Source organism: Amphiprion ocellaris, chromosome 2 (assembly GCF_022539595.1).
Source record: "Amphiprion ocellaris isolate individual 3 ecotype Okinawa chromosome 2, ASM2253959v1, whole genome shotgun sequence".
Lineage (NCBI taxonomy): Eukaryota > Metazoa > Chordata > Actinopteri > Pomacentridae > Amphiprion > Amphiprion ocellaris.
This window is the reverse complement of record NC_072767.1, coordinates 5,899,887-5,924,442: the sequence shown is the minus strand read 5'-3', so window position 1 is coordinate 5,924,442 and position 24,556 is coordinate 5,899,887. Positions and strand designations below refer to the sequence as shown.

At 39.9% G+C, this 24,556-nt stretch overlaps 1 protein-coding gene across 4 annotated transcripts in view; it reads left to right on the top strand.

Moving 5' to 3' along the window:
* Positions 1-24,556, top strand: part of patj (PATJ crumbs cell polarity complex component) — a 157,946-nt gene that overhangs the window by 121,601 nt on the left and 11,789 nt on the right. For all 4 annotated transcript variants that reach the window (XM_055004234.1, XM_055004224.1, XM_055004233.1 and 1 more), the window contains exons 31-41: positions 1,354-1,445; positions 14,358-14,433; positions 15,062-15,154; positions 15,235-15,351; positions 17,893-17,958; positions 18,873-18,954; positions 19,031-19,137; positions 19,580-19,663; positions 20,713-20,906; positions 21,871-22,018; positions 23,937-24,023. In XM_055004234.1, coding sequence (XP_054860209.1) covers positions 1,354-1,445; positions 14,358-14,433; positions 15,062-15,154; positions 15,235-15,351; positions 17,893-17,958; positions 18,873-18,954; positions 19,031-19,137; positions 19,580-19,663; positions 20,713-20,906; positions 21,871-22,018; positions 23,937-24,023 — 1,146 coding nt within the window. The remainder of the gene's footprint in view (positions 1-1,353; positions 1,446-14,357; positions 14,434-15,061; positions 15,155-15,234; positions 15,352-17,892; positions 17,959-18,872; positions 18,955-19,030; positions 19,138-19,579; positions 19,664-20,712; positions 20,907-21,870; positions 22,019-23,936; positions 24,024-24,556) is intronic.

Genomic DNA, 24,556 nt, shown 5'->3' with positions numbered 1-24,556 from the left:
TATGACTTTATTGATTTTTTAATGTTATTTAAATATACTATATTATATTATATAACATGTTTGTATGTTTTTTTGCTTTCTTGTGTCTCTGCAGTCCTTGCATCTTTGTTTCATGTTTTATTTTCTGGTTTTATGTCTATTTTTCATATATTTTCATTTTTTTTTCCCTCTGTGACGATAAACTAAATAACTTCTGACCAAACAAGACCGTTGAGGAAACTCTGATCCACGTATTCTGACGTTTTAGAGGCCAAACGACTCATTCATTGATCCAGAAAAAGAAAATAATAAGTTGTTTAGCTGCAGTCCTGTGGGGAACTCTCTATACCTGTGAGGACCAAATGCTGGACTCTACGACTGTTTGAGGGTTAAAATCTGAGTTTAGGGTTCGAATACGGTCAAGGTTAGTGTAAGAGGGTGTGTGTGTGTGTGTGTGTGTGTGTGTGTGTGTGTGTGTGTGTGTGTGTGTGTGTGTGTGTGTGTGTGTGTGTGTGTGTGTGTGTGTGTGTGTGTGTGTGTAGATGAGGTATTGATTTAACATTTGGAGCTGCTAACTCTTCATTTTATGACCTCACAGCTCAGTGACCTTTTATAATGATCCATCTCAATTACACCTGCAGGCAGGTGTGTGGAGAAAAAAAAATATTTTCACAGTGAAACTTCTGATGTCCACATTTTCAACATTTTTGGGAAATCTTTGAACATTTTTTGGTGGAAAAAAAGAAATGTTAAAAATGTTTCTTAAGAACATTCACCTAAAAATCAACCAAAATCCAGCGAAATTCGCTGGATTTTCGTTGATTTTTAGGTGAATGTTCTAAAAGAAAATATGAGAAGTTTTACTGATATATATGTAATCACTTTAGATATTTTTAGGATTTTTTTGGAAGATTTTTACTCATTTTTTGAAAATATTTACAAGAATTTTCTTGCCAAATTTGGGGGATTTAAAAAAAAAACTTTTAAGGGAAACTTTTATGGAATTATTGGAATTTTCTTCCTGAAGGTTTTGCAAATTTTCAGAAATTTGGGCAGTTTTTTTGCTGGATTTATGGGGGGTTTTTTCAGACAAGGAAACAGTATTTTTGGTGCTTGTAAATGAAGACAGCAGGGGGGCTAATTAAAGACGGTTCTCTACAGGCTGCTGCTCACATCTCTAAAAGCTCATCTTCTGCTCTCTGGGAGGTAAATTTCTGAACATCAGCAGCCTCAGGTATCAGAGAGGCATCGCTTCATTTCCTCTAACGGCTTCAGGAGGAAGATGAGATCATGAACCAGCTTCCTTCATCGTTAAACATCTGACATCATCTGATTTATTGATAAGTATTGATCAGCTGTCTGTGTCTCTGGCAGATCAATAACCAGATCCTCTATGGGCGGAGCCACCAGAACGCCTCGGCCATCATCAAGAGCGCTGCCGCCAAGGTGAAGCTCATCCTGCTCAGGTAGGACCACAAGGCATGCTGGGAAAAAGACATATGACTTCCACTATCATTCAACAGTTTGGGGTCATCCAGACTGAAAACTCCCACTTTTATTCATGCGCTAACATAACTGCACAAAGGTTTTCTAATCATCAATGAGTTCTTCAACACCATTAACTAACACAATGTAGCATTAGAACACAGGAGTGATGGTTGCTGGAAATGTTCCTCTGTACCCCTATGGAGATACAGGAAGTCCTCGGTTTACGACGTCCTACGGCGTTTTGTCGTTACGTTGCAACTGGTTACGTGGAACTACTTTTCCAAAGAACTGATCGATATCGTGATGCACGGAACGGCTTTGTTTACATTTTGTGAAAATCGACTCACATCGATCTGCAGGAACGCAACTCCGACGTAAGTCAACTTAAGTTAAGAGTTCTGTTCCTACAGATTGACGTAAGTCGATTTTCGCCGTAAGTCGGAACTCCGCACTGCAAAACCTCTAAATCTTACCAAGTGTATTTGTCTTATTTTTAGGCAAAATGTTTCATCCCACTTGATTTAAGATAAATTCACTTAATAAGTGACTTTTCAGCAGATGGAGGGACTTGTTTTAAGACAATGCATCTTAAATATCTTGTTAAGTCAAACAGTCTTGAAATTGTCTTGTTTTGAGTTGAATTTTACAAGAAAACTCAAAATAAGTTTAACCCTCGTGTCATCCTGTGGGTCAAAATTGATCCGTTTTAAACTTTGAAAATGTGGGGGAAAAAAAATCAATTTTCATAGTGAAACTTTTGATGTCCACATTTCCAACATTGTTGGGAAATCTTGAACATTTTTTGGTGGAAAAAAGAAATGTTAAAAGTGTTTCTTAAGAACATTCACAAAAAAATCAACCAAAATCCAGCGAAATTCACTGGATTTTGGTTGATTTTTTTTGTGAATGTTCTTAAATAAAATATGAGAAGTTTTACTGATATATATGTAATCACTTTAGATATTTTTAGGATTTTTTTTGGAAGATTTTTACTTATTTTTTGAAAATATTTACAAGAATTTTCTTGCCAAATTTGGGGGATTTTTTAAACTAAAACTTTTAAGGGAAACTTTTAAGGAATTTTTGGAGTTTTTTTCCTAAAGGATTTGAAAATTTTCATAAATTTGGGGAATTTTTTTACTGAATTTTTGGATGTTTTTTCAGACAAGGAAACAATATTTTTTGGTGGCACAGCAGGAGGGGTTAATGCATCTCAAATTAGGAGGTTACATGAAAGCAAAGATCTATTTTTCAGTGAAAAGGTGCTTTTTTTTTTTTTTTTTTTAGCATATCTGACTTATTTTAAGACACCTAAGCTTGACAATCCTGGTAAAATATAGCTTAAAATAAGTTTTCCCAGCTAATTTAATATCTCAAGATTCTAAATATCATATCTTATTTCAAGAAATCTTACCAAGCCATTTTTCACTTGTTCTATTGGCAGATTTTTTCACTTATTTCAAGATAAAAGTTCCTTGAAATAATTTTTTTTTCTTGTTTTGAGAGGAGCATTTTTTCCAGTGCGGCTTATCAGTTCTTCATAAAGTCATGAATACCAATGAATTTCATGCATGTATGAATCATTTTACCAGAAGATAACAGAATATTGTAACGGACTGATGTTGAGGTTTCAATGTTTAATGTTCATTTCCAGATTTACCTAATGTCAGTGAACATGTCATGTTTAGTTAGCTCACCTCTGATTGGCTGAGAGTCAGCAGTAGCGAGAGCTGGGAACGGCGGCTAATTCTGGAGCTAAATTATGGGGTTTTTCTAGTTATTCTGCCATTGGTTATGGCTCACAGTAGAACCCTCTGTGCTCATTTAGTTTCTTTCTTGGTCATTTTCAGTCTGTTTGTGATAATTGTAGGTGTTTTGTGGTCATTTTGCAATTTTTGTACTTATTTTGTGTCTCTTGTCATTTTGTGTCTTTATATGATAATTATCTGTCTCACTAAGTCATTTTGTGTTTTTCTGTGGTCCTTTTGTGTCATTTTTGTCATTTTGTGCGTTTGTGTGGTTGTGTCTTTTTGTGGTTGTTTTGTGTGTTTGTGCTTATTTTACTTCTTTTTTGGCCATTTTCAGACTGTTTTGCGGGCATTTTAAGTATGTTTGTGGTCATTTTGTGCCTTTTTGCGGTCGTTTTCAGTCTGTTTGTGGTAATTTTAGGTGTGTTGTTGTCATTTTGTGTGTCTCTGTGGTCATTTTGCAACTTTTTGTAGTTATTTTGGTGTTGGCTACGGCCCACAGTAGCCTGTGTGAAGGTTCAATAAACCACCAGAGATCCAGATAAAGTCTCACTTATTCATCACAGAGGGTCGCTACAATGAGTTGACCTGTTTTTACAACTTGACCGATGTTGGTCAGTGGTTGGTCCTGTTCCCAGCGTTTTATTCTATCTAATTTCACTTCCATGGAGACGGCTTTCCTTTTCTTCCAAGCATCAGAAGAGTCTGACTTACACTTGGGAGCCGTAATGAAGGGCAAAAAATTAGTGAATGTTGCACAATCCAAGGTGGCGTACAACCAGAGAATGGAAACAAAGTCGTCTTATAGCACTGCATTTTCATAACCAGTTCCAACGTAGCAACGAAATGGCGTGGGTCAATGTAGTAAGTGGAGGACCTCCTGTATTCCATTAAAAATCAGTCGTTTCCAACTAGAATAGTCATTTATCACATTAACAATGTCTACGCAGGATTTATCATTCATTTAATGTGATCTTCATTGGGAAAAAATGCTTTTCTTTCAATAATAAGGACATTTCTAAGTGACCTCAAACTTTTCAACGGCAGTGCAAAATAAAAGTAGAGCAGGAACTTTAAGGTGTTAATTGCAATTAATTACTTACAGAAAAAATATTGCTTTAAAAAAAACGTATTTATAATCCCACCCCTTTCAGTTCCCTAATTTCTGTCAACCGGTAACTCTGATGAACATTCCAGCCGAGTAGGTGGCGCTAATGAACCTAAAGTCTCGGTTCAGTTATCACCAGAACTCTGACAGCCATTGGAGCCGAGCTGAAGAGGTTTGTCACAGATTTATTTCCTGAGAAGCTTCTTTTCTGAACACAATCAAGGTGCAGCCTGTTAGACGCTGCTCAGGGTGAGAAAAGTCAGTTTACCATCCTGAAAGCTGCAGGAGCTGCAGGAGCTGCAGGAGCTGCCTTCTTTCCCTCCATGATCTCACACTGCTTCTTCTCTGAAACTGCAGATCTGATTAAATGAAACCTTATCGATCCTCCTGCTGGAACTGGGTCATCACAGAGACGAGAATAGAACCAAGCAGAAACACCGAAAGCAGCAAAACTAAAGACTTCCAGGACAAGTCTGATGATGCTGCAGCAGATGGAAGAAGAAAGCTGGAGGAAACTGTCAGCTCAGAGCCAAGATGGCTGCCGTTTGAATCAGAGACATGAAACGCAAAAAAGACTCTTTTATGTCAAAGTGAGAACACATTCATACAAAGTCAAAATCTGGAAGGTCCAGTCTCTGGTGGATCAGAACTCCTGGATAGAAGGACACCATGAAGACTGAAGAACCAAGAAACTCTGAGAAAAGGTTGTTGAAACCCATCAGTCAGGACGATGCGAGAACATTTAAAGTTCCTGAAGATCTCCTGGAGTCCAGTGAAATCCATCATTAAGAAAAGGAAGGAAGATGGAACATGAATAAATCTGACAAAGACAAAGAGAAAGACTCTGATGGAAAAAAGTCCAATTAAATCTGGACTAGAGTTCACCAGAAGACATGTGGAGACTCTGAAGGTACCTGGAAGAAGGTTCTTTGGTCTGAGGAGACCAGGATGGAGCTTTTTGTCCATCAGACTAGATGATATGTTTGATGGACACCAAACACTGAACATCATCACAAACACACCATCCCCACTGTGAAGCATGATGGTGGCAGCATCATGACATGAAGCATGATGGTGGCAGCATCATGATGTGAAGCACGGTGGTGGCGGCATCATGAGGTTCTGTTGAGGCAGCAGACTAGACGGTTTCAGGCTGAGTGTTTGTGGTTGAAGGATGAATGATGCTGAGGAATCTGAGCAGCAGCAGATTAAACTGTCAGGACTTCTTCCTCCTCCAAACAGCTGCTCTGATTGCAGCTCTGAGGAGAGCAGGTGTGTTTCACTGAAATCTTGTTAGACATCAGGCCGACTTCGACTCACTGTCAGAGCAGATCTAAACTCTATTTCTTCTTCCTCTGGTTCCTTTCTGCTCCTCGGCTCAGATTACAGAACAAAGAAACACGAAGCTGAGATGAAAGATCAGATATGGACTTTAATCAGAGTGAAAAGCTGCTTTGATTTGAGCATAAATCTGGTTTTTAAACTCCATTAGGACAGATTTTACAGCAGGAGGTGGGATGGACGGTTTAACTAGAGGTGGAATTACAGGAACTGTTCAGTAAATGAATTAGAAACACTCCCTGATATCATTCAGAGGGAACATTTCATTATCTGTGGAGAATAAAACCTCCAGAAATCCACTTACAGACCAGAGAAAGAAAAAAACTTCACATTTCTACATTTTCCTCAGTATCAAACTAGAGCTGCTACTGGAAACTCAGCTGCATTTAGTGGCACCACTTTAACTAAATTAATAAAATATAAAACATTCTGCTATAATAGAGTCTCCTGGTGCAGCGATGCTCTGCTCCCACAGCTCCTGCAACTTTTGAAACCCTGGAGATCATGAACGACTTCCTACTGGACCTCCAGGATAGGATCGTTTAAAAACCATTCAAACTGACTCAAAGCTCCAAAATGATTCAGAACTTCCGAAATCACAAAAGTTTCCCCAAAAGGACTCAAACTGACTTTTAAAAAATCCTTCACAATGACTGTAATTGGCCGTCACTGAAATTCTTTCCAAAATGACAAAACTTAGCCACAATAACTCAAAAATTGTTAAAAAAATTGCTCAAAACTTGTCCCGAACAACTCAGAAATAGTCTTAAATGACCAATTATTTTTTTAATTACTCAAAATTGTCCAACCAGGTATGAAACTTGTCCACAGTCACTCAAAGCAGACTCAAAACGTGTCCAAGATAACCGAAATAGTCAAAAATGAATCAAAACTGTGACACAATAGAGTGAAAGATGCCTGAGAAATTGTTTAAACTGACTAAAGATTCGTCCAAAATGAGAGAAACGCCCTAAATTATTCAAAGAATTACAAAAACTTCTCCAAAATCACTCAAGAAATGTCCAAAATGTCAAAAGCATATACATAAAGACTAGAAAAATAATTTAAAATGGTTCAAAACTTGACAATAGTTGACTATTTTCACCATCTTTTTAATAATTAGTAATTATTTAAATCTACAGACACAAATGAACAAACAGTAAATAAACACCTAAAGATGTAAACCACATGTTTTATTTCCAGTATCTTCAGTCTGCTGCAGTTATTAAATTGTTATTAAAACCTGCTGAGAGAAGCTGAAATCGGTCTTTAGAGGACATGAATTTTTAAAGCTGAGCTGTGAGGCGGCGCTGATAATTCAATGATCGGAGGATTTATTAACCAGCAGCAGGAAGCCGACGGATGTAAAACACATTTCTGCTTCAGTGTGAAAGGAGCTGGATCTAACATAGAGATTTAAAATAAAGCTGCTGAGTTTAGAAGTTCTAACAGAGTCTCCTGGTGCAGCGCCGCTCTGCTCCCAGAGCTCCTGCAATGTTCACAACCTGGAAGTCCTCAAAGTCTTCCTGCTGGACTTCAGGAATCACTGCAGAAGCACAAAAAATATTTAAAATGGTATAGAATTCGTCCAAAAGATTCAGAACTAGTGCAAAATAACTAAAAAAAAAAAATCATGAAACATGATTCCAGTTTATTCAGGAAAAAAAATCTGTCAGAAATGACTCAAAAAATCATTCAACAAGACTAAAACATTTTATAATATTAAAAAAACTTACGAGAACTGTCCAAAATTATTTTAAAAATTGGTCCCAAATTACTCCAGAATAGTCCAAAATAACAAAAAGTTGTCCTTAATGACCTGAGAAATTATTTAAAATTACTTAAAACTTGTCCAAAAGAACATAAATGTGTCCAAAATTACTCACTTGTCAAAATTAGTAAATAAAAATTGTCTAGTTTGACAAAAAAGAATGTGTCCAAAATTATTTTAAACATGTTCAGAATTACAAAATCATGTCCAAAATGACTTAAAAAATCATCTAACATGGCTCAGGCTTGTTCACGATAATAAAATCTGTCAAAAATTACTAAAAAAAAATCATTCAAAATAAAAAAAAAAAATTGCTAGAACTGTCAAAAATTACTCAAAAAATGTCAAAAACATATTCATTGTAGGATGAACCCTGCAGATTTTAAAGCTGAGTCATGTTTTAGAGGATGAACCCTGCAGATTTTAAAGCTGAGTCATGTTTCCAGACGATCTTTAGGGTTCTGTTGAATATTTAGTTCTTCTGCCGGCTGATGGATGAGGCTGTCAGTCGGGACTGAAGGAGTGCTAAAGACTCCATCACTGTGAATGATGGGATGTTTTCTGTGTGGAGGCGTCGCCATGGAAATGTCAGCACATAAATCACTGCAGTCAATCCAGCTGTTAGCGTTAGCAGCGTTATTCTGAGCCGATCGGCTTCTAACCGACATCCAGCTGACAGACGTTCAATGTTTCAAGTCCCGACAGCAGCTGAGGTTTAGTTTGATAGAAACATGTGACTCAAACCTGCAGAAAATCATTTAAAGTGACTTAAAAGTTGCCCACAGCCACAAAAAACAGTCCTAAATGATAAAATCAGTCTTAAATGACTTGAAAAGTAACTCAGAATAACTCAAAAGTCATTTAAATTACTTTAAAACATCCAAAATGACAAAAACTTGAACCAAGAAACTGGTTCAAAATGTCAAAAAGACCCAGAAATGATCCTAAATGACAAAAACGGATCAAAAATTATTCTGAAAAATCACTAAAAATGACTCAATCTTTGCTCTGAAATGACATTTTGTCCAAAATGACTCAAATAAATTGTGGAAAATTTGCCTTAAAACTTCCTCAGAACGGCTCAGAAATAATTCAAAATGACAACTTGTCCAGAATTACTAGTTTGTCTAAAATGACTCAAAACTCTCCCAAAGTGTTTCACAGAAAATATTCAAAATGACTCAAAAATGATCCCAAAAGACCCATAAAGTGTCTAAAATAACAAAAACTCTTCCAGAATGACTCCATAGTTGTCTAAAACCTGCACAAAATGACAACATTTGGTCAAAAATAACCACAACAGACCAACTCAGAATCCATCTAGACCAGAAACATGGTTCAGAATGACCCTAACCCTAACCCTTGTATTTGTTGGATGCTGTGGAGTCCAGAGATAAAAAACAAAACGAAAAGTAAAAAAACTGCCTAAAATCTCTGAAAATCGTCTAAAATAACCAGAATCCTTAGAAAAGACTCAATATCGTCTAAAAATCTTGAAAATTTGTCTAAAGCAATCTTTAAAACCACTTAGTTCTGACCCCTGAACAGTTTTCATCTTTTACAGAGACACTCACATCGAATTTTTAAACTAAATCTTTTTTTTCCCTTCTTATTCTAAACTGGACTTCTGCAGCTTCAACCTGAGCTCTGATTGGATCATTTTTCTGTCTTTAGGACATAAAATGAGACCAGAGACCTTTAATCCTGGTCTATAACGTGCTCATGATGTTTTTTATGGTGACTGATGGAGCGTTCAGGTTCATTGACTTGTCCTGCGGCGGGTTTCCTCTGATAGATTCTGTCTGGTCTGATGCTGGGTCGGTTCTGGAGCGTCTGATTGGTTGATTCTCTCCGGGCGGTCTCTCCTGTCCTCTGATTGGCTGATTCCCTCTACTTCCTGTCCTCTGATTGAATCATGTCGTCTCCATGTTCTCCAGGTGACAGAATCTCGTTAGAGTCGTGTCCACCAGCTTTCTGAATGATTTATCCATGGGTAGAGGTCACCGCGGCAATGAGCAATGGGATGTCGGCGGGGCAGCAGCCTTGGAGCGCATCACCATGGAAACAGAAAGGACGGGCCGATGGGATGTCCGTCCGTCTGGCTTTAGGCCTCTCAGGTTCATAGAGAACTGCTGCAGGAGGAAAATTATAAAAACCTTCAGAGACAAGCGGATTCTGGTTTTAGTTTCACTTCAGAAATGATTGAAAATGATTAGAATCAGCTGATGAATAGAATCTGTCACCGTGGTGGATCCTACAGGAGGGAGGTCCTGCTTCTAAAACCAAACATTACCACAGCCTCCCTCTACATAAATATTTCATGTGAATAAATCTTTCTTCCTAGAAATTATATTTATATTAACTACAGCTTCATTTCACGCTGATGTAACAAAAACTCCTCCTAAACGGATCAGAAATGGTCTAAAATGGCAAAAAAAACTGCTAAAAATGACATAAAAATCATTTAAAATGTCCCAAAACTTGTTCAGATTCACTCAAAACTTTAATTTGTCCCAAAATTTGTCATTCAAAGGGACTCAAAATGAGGAACTTTACTATAATATGTGATTAATTCACAACAGCATATATGTTTTCAAGTAAAAGTAATTTCGATTATTGAGTAAAGTAATTACAACTTGCAGTTTCTACCCCAGTAATATATAATATAATATAATATAATATAATGTAATGTAATATAATATAATATAATATAATATAATATAATATAATATAATATAATATAATATAATATAATATAATATAATATAATATAATATAATATAATATAATATAATAAATCACAACGATGGATTCTTCAGGAGCTCTAACTTCTTCTAAAACCAAACATTACAATAAGAAACTTAAAAAAAACTACAAAATCTAAAATATTTATGTAAAGCGTGAATATGTCTCTGTGTGATGAAAACTCCTCCTAAATGGATCAGAAGTGGTCTAAAATGGCACAAAACCTGAAAATGACACAAAAAGGTACAAAATGACAAGAAAAACAAATAAAACGACCTGAAATTACATCGAAAATACACAAAAGGACAAGAAAAATTAACAAAATAACACAAAAGGACAGAAAGCTGTACAAAATGACAACAAAAATACACGAAATGACAACAAAAGGGACAAAATGACAAGAAAAGGGACAAAATGACAACAAAAAGGTACAAAATGTCAAGAATAACAAAAAAACAGCACAAAAAGACAGAAAGCTGCACAAAATGACAACAAAAGCACACAAAATGCCTAGGAGTATCTACAGGAGATTATAACATAAATATCAAACGTTATGCAGATGACACAGTGCTGATAGCAAACATTGAATAAAACCTACAAACCATAATATCTATAATTAATAGAGACACAAAAACTTGATCTGTCTTTAAACAAAAAGAAAACAGAAGTAAAGGTAATTTCAAAGAAAGATATCATCAGTTTGTAGAGAACATCTGATCTTCATGTCTGAGGTCAGTAGAACGTTTCTATAAAGCATTAAACCGACTGGATCCAGTAAAACGCTGAGATGAAGACGTTTCTGTTTACAGTAAACTAAAGATCAGGTTCAGGTTTAGATCCTGATCCTGGACTTAAGTTGATCCTGATCCTGGACCAGAGTTGATCCTGATCCTGGGGCAGAGTTGATCCCGATCCTGGACCAGAGTTGATCCTGATCTGATCTCTGATCCAGATATCCTTACTGAGGATTGATTCTGATGAGAATAGACTCTACAGATTTCATTATTCTATAATCGACAACCAATCAGACACTCTACAGATTTAATTATTCTATAATCAACCACCAATCAGAGACTCTACAGATCTAATTATTCTATAATCGACCAATCAGAGACTCTACAGATCTAATTATTCTATAATCGACCAATCAGAGACTCTACAGATCTAATTATTTCTCATGGCTTTGTCTTCAGAGAGGCTGATGGGATTTGAGTTTCTGAAGAAGCTCTAGTTGCTTGTAGCAGATCTCAGATCTCCAAACTGGGATTTTAATTATTGAATCCATTTAATCAGCTGCAGCTCATCTCCTTCTCTGTAAACCTGCTGGGATCATACGGATCCTGATCTTCCTGTGAGGTTTAGTTTCATCTGCAGCAGATAAATCATCCGGATGTTGCTCCTGCTGCGTAACGTTTCCTCTCAGCCGACCTCCACTGGAAATTACATTTTAATGGCGGGAATAAAACCAGCCGTGCTGCTCTGCTGGACATAAATCCGGTTTAGCTTCACCTTCACCAAGGACACGTCAGCGTTAGCAGTTAGCGGCTAGCAGTGTCGAGTCGGCACATAGAAACCTCTTCATCCTCAAAGAACATCCCAGACTGGTCTCCACGGTTTGTTCTTTAAGATGTTCAGAACATTTGACGTTAATTAATGGTCCATCACAAAGATTCTCCTTTTACTGTAGAATAAATCCGTTTTATTATAACCTCGGTGTGATGAAGTTTATCTGTTGGAGGTTTTTTTTTAAACGTCCTTAACGGATGCTAAAGATGCTAATTTACAATCATTTTCTCAATCAATACTTGATGACATCATCAATCAGCCATAAATAATTTGATCAGATGTTACTGTGATTCAGGATCTCTGTTGATCCCTGTGTGTTTTTAATGAGTTCTGATTGGAGGTCATTAACTCCACATTAGTTTCTGTCATGGTGCCCGTTGCTAGCTAAACGGCATTTTTCCAGATTTAAAATATTTATTTCTGCCTTAGTTTGGCTTTTTAATGTTTCATATCATTTTGGACAATATATGAATCATCTTGCCAAGTTTTGAATCATTTTGGTCAATTTTTGAGTCATTTTGGGCAAGTTTTTGTAAATTCTAATTTTTTTTCTCATTCTATTAATTTTTAAAATCATTTTGGGCAATTTATGAGTCATTTTGGGGCAATTTTTTAGTGATCTTGGTCAAGTTTTCGTCATTCCATTCAATTTGTGAGTCATTTTGGACATATTTTTTGTAATTCTGGAAAGATTTTTGTCATTCTGTAAAATTTTTGAATCAGTTTGGGCAATTCTGTAGTGGTCTTGGTCAAGCTTTCTTCATTCCATTAAATTTGTGAGTCACTTTAAAGTAATTTTGAGCTTATTTTTGTAATTTTGGAAAGATTTTTGTCATTCTGTGCAAATTTTGAGTTACTTTGGATGATTCTTGAGTCATCTTGGATGCATTTGAAGTGAGTCTGGATATTTTTTTAATAATTTCTTTTATTGATCCAGTAGCTTTGGGTTTCCTCTCAGTCTCTCTGCGGAAACACTGCCTGCAGTTCAACCTGAAAACTCTCTGAATGTTTTGGTCTCAGCTGAATCATTCCTGGAGAACCAGAACCAGGAGGAGGACGGTTCTAGGTTCTATAGGATTGAGTTTGAGCAAATGGTTTACTTTTGACAAATTTATAAGACAATTTTTTATGAATTGTCAGGATTTGAAGCTCTGAACTGCATTTAAATGATTAGAATTTGAGGATGATCAGAAAATCCAATGATTCTTTCTGCTTTTACAGTTTCTGGCTGATAAATAGCGTCACATTGGTCATTTTTGAAGATAACCTGCCGTTTTGCTGGTATAAACTGTCAGCTGGAGTGGTGAGCATCCTCAGACTTTACTCCATCCTGCTAACGGTGTGTTCAGGCTCTAAATGAGGAGGTAATCAGAGGATCTGTGGTCCTGAACTGATCCAACACGAAGCCTCTGGTGCTGATCTGGATCCACAGATGGAACGTTTACAGCTTGTTTGGACCAGATGGCTTCAGGTGTCCTCAGACTGCAGGTATCTCCACCCTGGTGGCCTCATCCCTGCTGGTTTTCTGCTCCGTTCCCCAGCAGGCCTGTAGGAGGAGGTGTTCAGGAGATGATGTGATAAATGCAGCTTCTGTCTGACTGTTAGTGATGATCTGAGGAGCTGCTGTTACCGTCTCTAAACGCTGAATCAGGATCTGAGTCATCATGTTCGCAGGATGGTTCTGCTCTATTACAGTCTGTTGTGTTTCACCTCCATTGCAGAGATTCAGGGAAATGAGGAGTCAGTGTAAAAAGTGCAACAATCCGGAGGTGGAACTGGATGGTTTGTGTCTTTGTGGATGTTTTGAGTCTCATCTCTCGGTCCTTTCTTGAACATCATCTCTCTGCATTACAGCCTAATAAATGTCTAAAATAACGAGAAATTCCAGACAGACTCTTGGTGCAGTGGAACTGGAAATCCTGACACTGGATTTATTCAGAACCATCAGAATCTGTCCAGTAACTGTTGGATTTTTCTCACCAGAAAGCTGTAAACCGGTTGTTTCTTTTCCTTCTGACCAATCAGCTGGCTGGATGCTGCTGGGTCAGACTGATCAGTTTACACATTCAGCTGCTGCAGTTGTTTAAACAAACGTTACTGCAGAGTTTCTCCTGCTCCTCTGTTCTGCAGCACTGCAGCTCCACTGCAGCTCCGACTGGAGGGAAACAACACGTGTTCTGTGTTTACACGGAGAGGGATCAGATTGCACATGTTCTAAACGTGTTCTCAACATGTTCTAAATGTGTTCCATCACTGAGGAGGCTCAACTTCTGGGGAAACAAGTCCTCATTATGGAAATAATCACTTGATGGGAGGAAGACTTGGACCTCCAGTTTCAGTCCTGACGCTTTCAGGGATTCTGAACCCGACAGTCTGAGACTCTGTGAGGAGGTTTCTGTCTTTCCTCGGTCTGAGTCGGACCTCCAAAGGACCATCTGATGGTCCAGAGCCAGTTTTCTGTTGATCTTTGTAGGGATAAATTACAGCTCGGTCCTCACAAAGACAGAAGAACAGACGTGTGTTTGGTACTGCAGCTGATTAAAGAGATGAAACTGATCTGTCTGTATGTCTGCCTGCCTGTCTGTCTGTCTGTCTATCTGCCTGTCTGCAGAAATGAAGATGCTATTAACCAGATGGCCGTCCCTCCCTTCCCGACTCCCCCTCCTCCTCCCGTCCTCAGTCCCGAGGTAACAACACAAACTGTAACACACATTAAGACAAACACACACTCTAACACACATTAACAAACCACTCCAACAGGTCACCTGATAAATCTGAAGTTTTGATACACAAGTTTTGCCATTTTTGCATTCCAGAGACGGGACAATAACCACTGTTATTATTCAGATCCGTCCATAAACTTTATATTTTACACTTAGATTTTCTGTGAACCAAACTTTTAGAGACCACAAAGAGACACAAAACAACCACAAAGAGACATAAACTGACCAGAAAGAGACACAAAACAAATGCAGAGACACCAAACGACCGCAAAGAGACACCAAACGACCGCAAAGAGACACAAAACGACCGCAAAGAGACACAAAACGACCGCAAAGATACAATAACCAAAGAGGTGCAACAAGACAACAATGAGGCGTAAAAGAACTCTATAGACCACTCAGAATTTTGATCATTTTATGCTTCCAACTCTCGTCAGAAACCTGCAAAGTTTAATCATTAATTTTCCTCACACCAAATTCCACTAAGAATTCTGATGATTTTTACTCTTCTATATTCTGTTCACCAAACTCCAGTCAGTTTTGATGATATTTAATTTCATATCAATCATTTAAATGTGTGTTTGTGTTTCAGTGTGTGTCTCCGGTTGTCCTTGGAGGCTCCGCACCCCATGACGGGCTCCGCCCCCCAGACAGCCTGACGCTCCACCCCTCCTCAGATGCTCCAGTGAGTCTGAACCCGCTGTAGCCGACGGACCAGACGGTGACGGGGCTGCGATTTAAATCTGATCTGTGGTCTGTTTCTAGGACGAGATGAGCGATGAAGCAGAACTCAACAGCAGGAACAGAAGCAACAACAGCAGCAGCAACAGCAACAGCAACAGCGCCCCCAAGAGTCTGAAAGATGCCAACACCTCCAGAAAGGTACCGAAAAGTTCCTTATACACTCAACTATCAGGTAAATACACTCACCTGTCAGGTAATAAACAGGTACTATACAAGTCTGTCATATATAAACATCAATTTATCAAAAAAACGCAGATTTTACTTTCAGTTTCTTTAAAGGCTTATTGGTGTCAGACAGTGTTAGTGTTTCTGAAGCCAGACTACATTCAACATTTTGCCAATTTTAGGAGAAATTTTCAATTCCCTCCATCAGATTCTATAAACCCCTCCAGCTTATCGTGGTGGAGGGGTTTGAATGTCCCTGTGATCCTGGGAACTACGTTGTCCAGGGCAATAGCCCCTGGTAGGGTCCCCCAAAGCAAATTGGTCCTGGGGGAGGGACCAGACCAGACAAGACTGGTTCAGAAAAGCCTGATGACAGCAAAGAAAAGGAACACCACCACCTCGCCCGCACCAGGGAAACCGGGGCCTCTCCCTGGAGCCAAATCTGGGGCGGGGGAGGGCTCGCCAGAGAGCACCTGGTGGCCGAGCATTGGGGCCCGGTGGAGTTCGGTAGGGCACAGCCTGGCAAAGTAACAAAGTAACACGGGGTCACCGCCCGGTGGGCCCACCGTTCACCGGACAGGAAATCGAGGTTGGGTGCTATGCCCACCAGGCAGTAGGTAGGAGCGGGCGTCCAGGCGCACAACCCCTGGTGGCGTAGACCAGCTCTGGGGATGTGGAACGTCATCTCACTGGCGGGGAAGGAACCTGAGCTGGTACGGGAGGTGGAACGATACCAGCTAGATATAGTTGCCCAGGGTGAGAGGCGCCGGGTGGGTGTGGGGATTCTCACGAGCTTGCAGATGAGTGCTGCTTTGTTGGAGTTCTCCCCGGAGAATGAGAGAGTCGCTAGTCATAGACTGGCCATAGCAAACACCATGTTGGAGCATAAGGTTACTCATAAGTGTACCTGGTACCAGAGCACCTAAGGCCAAAGGTCGATGATTGACTTCATAGTCGTATCATCAGACCTGTGGCCGAGAGTGTCTCGAACAGTCGGGTGAAGAGAGGTGCAGAGCTGTCAAGTGATCACCACGTGGTGGTGAGTTGGATCCGATGGTAGGGAAAACTGTCGGACAGACCTGGTAAACACAAGCATGTAATGACGATGAACTGGGAACATCTGGCGGAGAACCCTGTCTGTGGGATTTTCAACTCCCACCTCCGGAAATGTTTCTCTTGCATCCCAGGGGAGGTTGGGGCATGGAGTCTGAGTGGTCCATGTTCGAAGCCTCCATTGCAGAAGCAGCTGTTAGGAGCTGTGGCCTGAAGGTCACTGGGGCCTGTCGTGGTGGCAACCCAAAAACCAGCTAGTGGACACCAGCGGTGAGGGAAGCCGTCAGGCTGAAGAAAGAGGCCTTTTGGGCTTGGCTTGCTTGGGGGTCTCCTGAAGCAGCTGACGGGTACCAGTCGGCCAGTCGGAGTAGAGCCTCTGCTTCTTCACCTCTAAAGGAACCAGCTGAGGTGGTTTGGACATCTGATTCTGATGCTTCCAGGGAGACTTCCTATGGAGGTTTTCCAAACACGTCCCCCTGGGAGGAGACCTCGGGGTAGACCCAGAACCCACTGGAGGGATTATGTATCTCATCTGGCCTGGGAATGCCTTGAGATCCTCAGGAAGAGCTGGAAAGAGTTGCTGGGGGTAGGAAAGTCTGGAATGACCTGCTTCATCTGCTACCTCTGCAACCTGACCCCAGACAAGAGGAAGAGGATGGATGGATGGATGGATGGATGGATGGATGGATGGATGGATGGATGGATGGATGGATGGATGGATGGATGGATGGATGGATGGATGGATGGATGGATGGATGGATGGATGGATGGAGGGACGGACGGACGGACAGACGGATGGATGGTGATTCTATTAGTAAAAACACTGATAATTTCATACCTTCAACATGGACGGCTGTAGTAACAGACTTGATTCAAAATATTTCCAATTTTAGACTTGACTTTTTCAGTCTTTGAATGAATGCAGAGACTTCTAAAGCACCAGACTTCCATAAAATAGTCCCAGTTTTAGATGTTTTTCAGTCTTTAGTTCGCTACACAGACATCTGTAGAACCAGACTTCATTCAAAATATTTACAGTTTTAGACTCAGTTTTTTTGTAGCAGCACAGACTTCTGTAATACCAGATTTCATTCACAATCTTCCCAATTTTAGATGCTTTCAGTCCTTTTGTGGCGACACAGACATCTTCCCAGTTTTAGCCTTCATTCAGTCCTGGTGTGATCGCCCTGGCCCCCTGCAGAACCAGACTTCATTCTAAATATTTCCAGTTTTAGATCACACCTCGTGTGTTCAGGCTGTGACATGCAGCAGCGTCTCAGGAGGTTTCTCTGAGGGCAAAGGGAGCCCCATGCTGTTAGTGAAGCCTCCTGATAAACTGCTGCTTCTCCTGTCAGCAGGTGGTAATAAATAGAGTTGGTCCAAACATCCCAGAAACCTCTTTCTGTCGACTGAATCAGGACACTGTGGCGTCTCCTTGACCTGCTCTGTTTCCTCCTGCAGAGGCTCAAAGCTGCAGAGTCTCCAGAAGACGAGTTCCAGGCTCCGAAGGCTTCACTGGAGCTGCAGGTAACGACACAATTAGAGTTCCTGTATCTGGGAAAAAGTCACAGCAGTGGGTTTATTTTACAGCTCTGACACCGGCAGCTGACTTTATTCAAGTGTCATCATCGTGTCTGCATAAAAAAACCTCATAAAAATGACAAAATTTGTCAGCCTGAAACTAGAAAAAGAGATTTTTTTAGGTGATTTTAAACGGTCAGACAGACCTCGACCTAATCATGTGTGACGAATGATTCCATCTGGATTAAATTAAATTAACCAAATCTCAGCTGAAAATTGAGTAAATAAGAAACAAAAACACCAGAAATGGATGCAAAATGAGAACAGAAATACAAAACAACCACAAAGAGAAACAGCCACAGACACAAAATGACTACAAAGAGACACGAAATGACCACACAGAGACACAAAACGACCACAAAGAGACGCAGAATGACCACAAAGAGACGCAAAACAACCGCAGAGACACAAAACAACCACAAAGAGACAAAAAAAGTCCACAGAGACAAAAAAACTACTTCAGACGCAAACGTCCACAAAAAGACACAAAACAAGTACAAAGAGAGACAAGACGACCACAAAGAGACACAAGATAACCATAAAGAGACACAAAATGACTACAAAGAGACGCAAAATGTCCACAGAGACAAAATGACCACAGAGAGACACAAAATGACCACAAAGAGACACAAAACAACCACAAAGAGACACAAAACAAAAACAGAGACACAAAACGACCACAGAGATGCAAAAATGCAACAAAAATATGCAAAAATACTGCAAAGTGACACTGAACACCTACAAAAAGATGTACAATGGCCTTTTTCAGTTGTGTGTTTTTGTCGACACAAAGTTTCCTTCTGTTGTGTTTGATCTGCTGCTTCACTGAGCTGATCAATACGTTTGATCTGATCATTCAGTCCTGCAGAACAAACAGCAGCAAACAGACGACGGCAAGTTCTCCTCCTCTGATCAGCCCCGACCTGCACCAAGCTAGCAGAGGTAACACAACAGACACGCAACATCCTGCCACCAGAGCTAACACAACACAACAGTAACCTGGTTTCCTCCTCCTGAGATCCGTCCTGCTGTCTGGTGGTTCCTGGTCAGGAGACGCTGCTGGAGATCTGCAAAGGACGATCAGGGCTTGGACTCAGCATAGTGGGAGGAAGAGACACACAACTGGTAACACACACACACACACACACACACACACACACACACACACACACACACACACACACACAACAAGACATGAAAAACAAAAGCAAGAGACACAAATTTACCAGAAAGAGACACAAAACAACCACAATGAGACACAAAATGACCAGAAAGAGACACAAAATGACCACAAAGAGACACAAAACAACCACAGACACAAAACAACCACAATGAGACACAAAATGACCAGAAAGAGACACAAAACAACCACAAAGAGACACAAAACGACCAGAAAGAGACGCAAAATGACTACAAAGAGATGCAAAATGACCACAAAGGGACGTAAAACAACCACACATATCGACTACAAAGAGACACAGAACATCTGGTTCTATATCCGTTGTGGTGTTTGGTGGGTTTGTGTTGTTTCTTTATGACAGAAACTCTGTCCTGTTCTCTCTACCAGGACGCCATCGTGATTCATGAGGTCTATGAAGAAGGAGCTGCAGCCAGAGATGGACGTCTGTGGGCCGGAGACCAGATACTAGAGGTACTGACTGCTGCTGCTGCTGCTGGTAGTACTGCTGCTACTGCAAGTACTACTGCTGGAACCACTAGTACTGTGGTTACTGGTAGTACTTTAACAGGAAGTAGAAACACATCAGAGTTTAACTCATATGACGGCAAGGCCAGGGTCTGAGCATCAATAAACATGGAAAGTTACCACAAAGAGACAGAAAACGACAACAGCAAAGAGACTAAATGACCACAAAGTAACACAAAACGAACACAGAGAGACATAAAACAACCACAGAGACACAATATACCCACAAAAAAAGCAAAACTTTCACAAGGAGACTCAAAAGCAGCACAAAGAGAGAAAACAACCAAAAAAAGATGCAAATGAAGACACAAAACGATTACAAAAAGGCACTAAATGACCAGAATTAGACACAGAACAACCACAAAAAGACACAAAATGACCACAAAGACACACAAAACAACCACAAAAAGATGCAAAATGACCACAGACACGAAACAGCCACAGACACAAAACAATCGCAAAAAGATGTGAAACAGCCGCAAATAGACACAAAACAAGCACACAGATGCAGTACAACTACAAGGAGCTGCACTACTACCACACAAAAGACACAAAACCACCACAAATAGACACAAAACTACCACAAAAAGATGCAAAACAATCACAAATAGAGCAGATTTACTCAGATGAATGAGCTCCATCGTGATGTTCTGGTTCTGTTACTAGGATCTGTGATATTATGGGGTGTTTGTCTGATGTCTGCTGCTGGTTTTACTGCTTCTTAGATTAACTTCTGTCTGCAGTGATGGAACAATAGAAACTGTATCATAGAGACGCAGCTCTGAGGGACTGCAGTATTATAGAGGAGATGTCTCCCCCTGCTGGACAGACTCTGCTGCACACCTGTGCCTGTGTTTATGTGTGTGTTCAGGTGTGTTTATCTGTGTGTTCAGGTGTGTTTGTGTGTGTTTATATATGTGTGTTCGGGTGTGTTTATCTGTGTATCCAGGTGTGTTCGTGTGTGTTTATATATGTGTGTTTATGTGTGTGTTGAGGTGAACGGCGTGGACCTCCGCGGGGCGTCCCACGAGGAGGCGATCGCTGCTCTGCGTCAGACGCCGGCGAAGGTCCGACTGACGGTTCTGAGGGACGAGGCTCAGTACCGGGACGAGGAGAACCTGGACGTGTTTAAGGTGGAGCTGCAGAAGAGGAGCGGCAGAGGGCTGGGGCTCAGCATCGTGGGGAAGAGGTCCGCCTTAAATTAGATGTCTTATTCTAGGGTCTCACAGTGTTGGAGGTCCTGGTTGGTCATGTAGTTCATGTGTCCAACATTGTGTGTCTGTTTGTGTGTGCATGTGTCTTTTGTGTGTGTGTGTCTGTGTGTTTGTGTTGTGTGTCTGTCTGTGTGTGTCCGTATGTGTCTGTGTGTTTGTGTTATCTGTCTGTGTGTCTATTTGTGTGTGTGTGTCTGTTTGTGTCTATTTGCGCATGTGTGTGTGTGTGTGTCTGTTTGTGTCTATTTGCGCATGTGTGTGTGTCTGTTTATGTATGTGTTTGTGTGTTGTTCATTTGTGTGTTTGTATCTGTCTGTGTGTCTGGTTGTGTGTCTGTGTGTTGTGTGTCTTGTGTGTCTCTGTGTGTGTGTGTGTGTGTGTGTGTGTGTGTGTGTGTGTGTGCGTGTGTTTGTGTTGTCTGTCTGTGTGTGTCTCTGTTTGTTTTTGTGTCTGTGTGTTTGTGTTATCTGTCTGTCTGTGTGTCTATTTGTGTGTGTGTGTGTGTGTGTGGCTGTTTATGTTTGTGTGTGTTTGTGTGTTGTTCATTTGTGTGTCTGTGTGTTGTGTGTCTTTTGTGTGTTTGTGTGTGTGTGTTGTGTGTCTTGTGTGTGTGTGTGTGTGTCTGTCTGTGTGTCTTTTGTGTGTGTGTGTGTGTGTGTGTGTTTGTATGTGTGTGTGTGTGTGTGTGTGTGTTTGTATGTGTGTGTGTCTGTTTATGTTTGTGTGTTTTTGTGTTTGTGTGTTGTTCATTTGTTTGTGTGTGTGTGTGTGTGTGTGTGTCTGTCTGTCTGTCTGTGTGTCTGTGTGTGTGTGTGTGTGTTTGTGTGTGTGTGTGTGTGTGTGTCTGTGTGTCTTTTGTGTGTGTGTGTGTGTGTGTGTGTGTGTGTGTGTGTCTGTCTGTCTTTTGTGTGTGTATGTGTGTGTGTTTGTGTGCGTCAGGAGTGGTAGTGGTGTGTTTATCTCAGATGTGGTCAGAGGGGGCGCTGCTGAGCTGGACGGTCGGTTGATGCAGGGCGATCAGATCCTGTCGGTCAACGGAGACGACACCAGAAACTCCTCACAGGAAGCTGTAGCCGCCATCCTCAAGGTACTACGCAGTACAGAAATACTAGTACCACAATGTAAAACCAGTAAAAGTACTAATGTCACATTGTAAAACCACTAGAAGTACTAATACCACAATGTAGAGGCAGTGAAAGTACTAATACCACAATGTAGAAGCAGTAGAAGTACTAATACCACAATGTAGAGGCAGTAAAAGTACTCATACCACAATGTAGAGGCAATAAAATTACTAATACCACAATGTAGAGGCAGTAAAAATACTAATGCCACAATGTAAAACTGGTAAAAGTACTCTTAAAAACTGTAAATTAAATAAAAGTATTAAAGTTACAATGTAAATGCAGTTAAAGTACTAGTGCTGCAATGTATACCCAAGAAAAGTACTAATAACTTGTGGTAAAACCAGTTGAAGTAGTAGTACACACAATAAATTAAATAAAAGTGCTAATATCACACTGTAAAACCAGCAAATGTAATAATACCACAAGGCAAATCCAGTAAAAGTGCTATTACTGAAGTATAAAGGCAGTAAAAGTACTAATACCAAACTGTAAAGCTAGTGAAAGTACTAATAGTGCACTGTAAACACAGTGGAAGTACTAATATCACATTTTAAAACCAGTGAAAGTACTAATTAAAAACTGTAAATCAAATAAAAGTATTGAAGTTTTACTGTAAATGCAGTTAAAGTACTAATACTGCAATGTAAGCACAGTAAAAGTGCTAATAACTAACTGTAAACCCAGGAAAAGTACTAATACCTTGTGGTAAAACTAGTTAAGAACTAATACACACAATAAATTCAATTCAATAAATCAAATAAAAATAGTAAAGTTACACTGTAAATGCAGTACAAATACTAATGCTGCACTGTAGGCACAACAGAAATACTAACACTGCACTGTAAAGCCAGGAAAAGTACTACTACCTTGTGGATAAACTAGTTGAAGTGCTAATACACACAATAATTTAAATAAAAGTACTTATATCACACTGTAAAGCCAACAAATGTAATAATGCCACAAGGTAAATCCAATAAAAGTACTATTACTGAAGTATAAATGCAGTAAAGGTACTAATACCAAACTATAAAACCACTGAAAGTACTAATTAAAAAGTGTAAATCAAATAAAAGTACTGATGCCACACTGTAAATGCAGTAAAAATACTAATATTGTACTGCAAGCACAGTAAAAGTACTGATACCTTGTGTTAAAACCAGTTGAAACCACACTGTAAAACCATTTAAAATAATAATGCCACACTGTAAGCACAATAAAAGTAGTTATGCCACGCTATGAACCCAGTTTAAGTACAAATAGTGCACTATAAACCCAGTAAAAATATTAAAGCCAAATTGTGTATCTATTAAATGTACTAATGCAAGACTACAAATGCAGTAAAAGTCTAATATAATACGTAAACACAATAAAAGTACTATTACTGCACTATAAATGCAGTAAAAGTGATAATACTACACAGTAAAACCAGTAGAAGTGTTAATACTTCACTGTAAATGCAGTAAAGGTACTAGTACTGCACTGTTTTGCAGTAAAAGTAAAGTAATACCAGTAATAACTGAACTTTATTTTTCCAGTTTATCACGACTGTTTGGAAACCCACAACGAATAACAGGAAGTGACACAAAGTTCATCTAATTAAAGTTAAAATAACCGATGTAAAACTGAATCAACATCAGAACCTCAGTGAGGGTTCATCAGTAGATCAGGGGATTCAAGATTCAAATTTCTTGAATCTTGAATCTTGTCAGTCAGTAGATCAGGAGTGTTGATGTGTTGATATTAAAACTACACTGGAGAGTCCAAGCAGTTTCTACTTCCTGTCTCGGTCAGGTAACAGGTGAGGTTTGTTTTTCCACTGAGACCAGGAGAACCACTGATCGATAACTGATCAATAAATATTCTGGTCACGTCCTGCAGTGTGTTCGGGGTCCAGTTCTGTTGGAACTCGGTCGACTCAAAGCTGCTTCCTGGATCTCATCCAGACGGAACTCACAGGGAAGTCAGGTGAGTTCAGCACTGGAGGTCCAGAGGTCCTGGTCCAGAGGTTCTGGACTGGTCTGGAGGTTCTAGTCCTAAAGGACCTCCAAATCCAGGATAAAACCGTCTTTAACAGAGTCCTTTTCTTGGAAAAACCTTCTAAATTTGCAACTTGGATACATAGAGAGGAGTTTTAAGAGTTAAATCGTCGACCAGAAGAACTTTAAGGTAGAACATTCACCATCTGGGAGCTCAGAGGAGGAGACTGTGATCCAGCAGGGTACAGATGAATCATACCTGGTCTGGATCTAGTCCAGTCTTAGTCCTAAACCAGTCTACAGCTAGTCTCAATGACATCCAAACCCAGCATAAAACCAGTCCAAGTCCAGACTTAGTCCTAAACAGTGTCCAAACCCAGATTAAAACCCGTCTTGAATAGTTTATTTTTCCTGGAAAAGCCTTTTAAATATGAACCTTTGACACACAGAGATGAATTTATAGGAGTTAAATCTTCGCCCAGAGACAGACTTTAGGACAAAAGAGACCATCTGGAAGTTCAG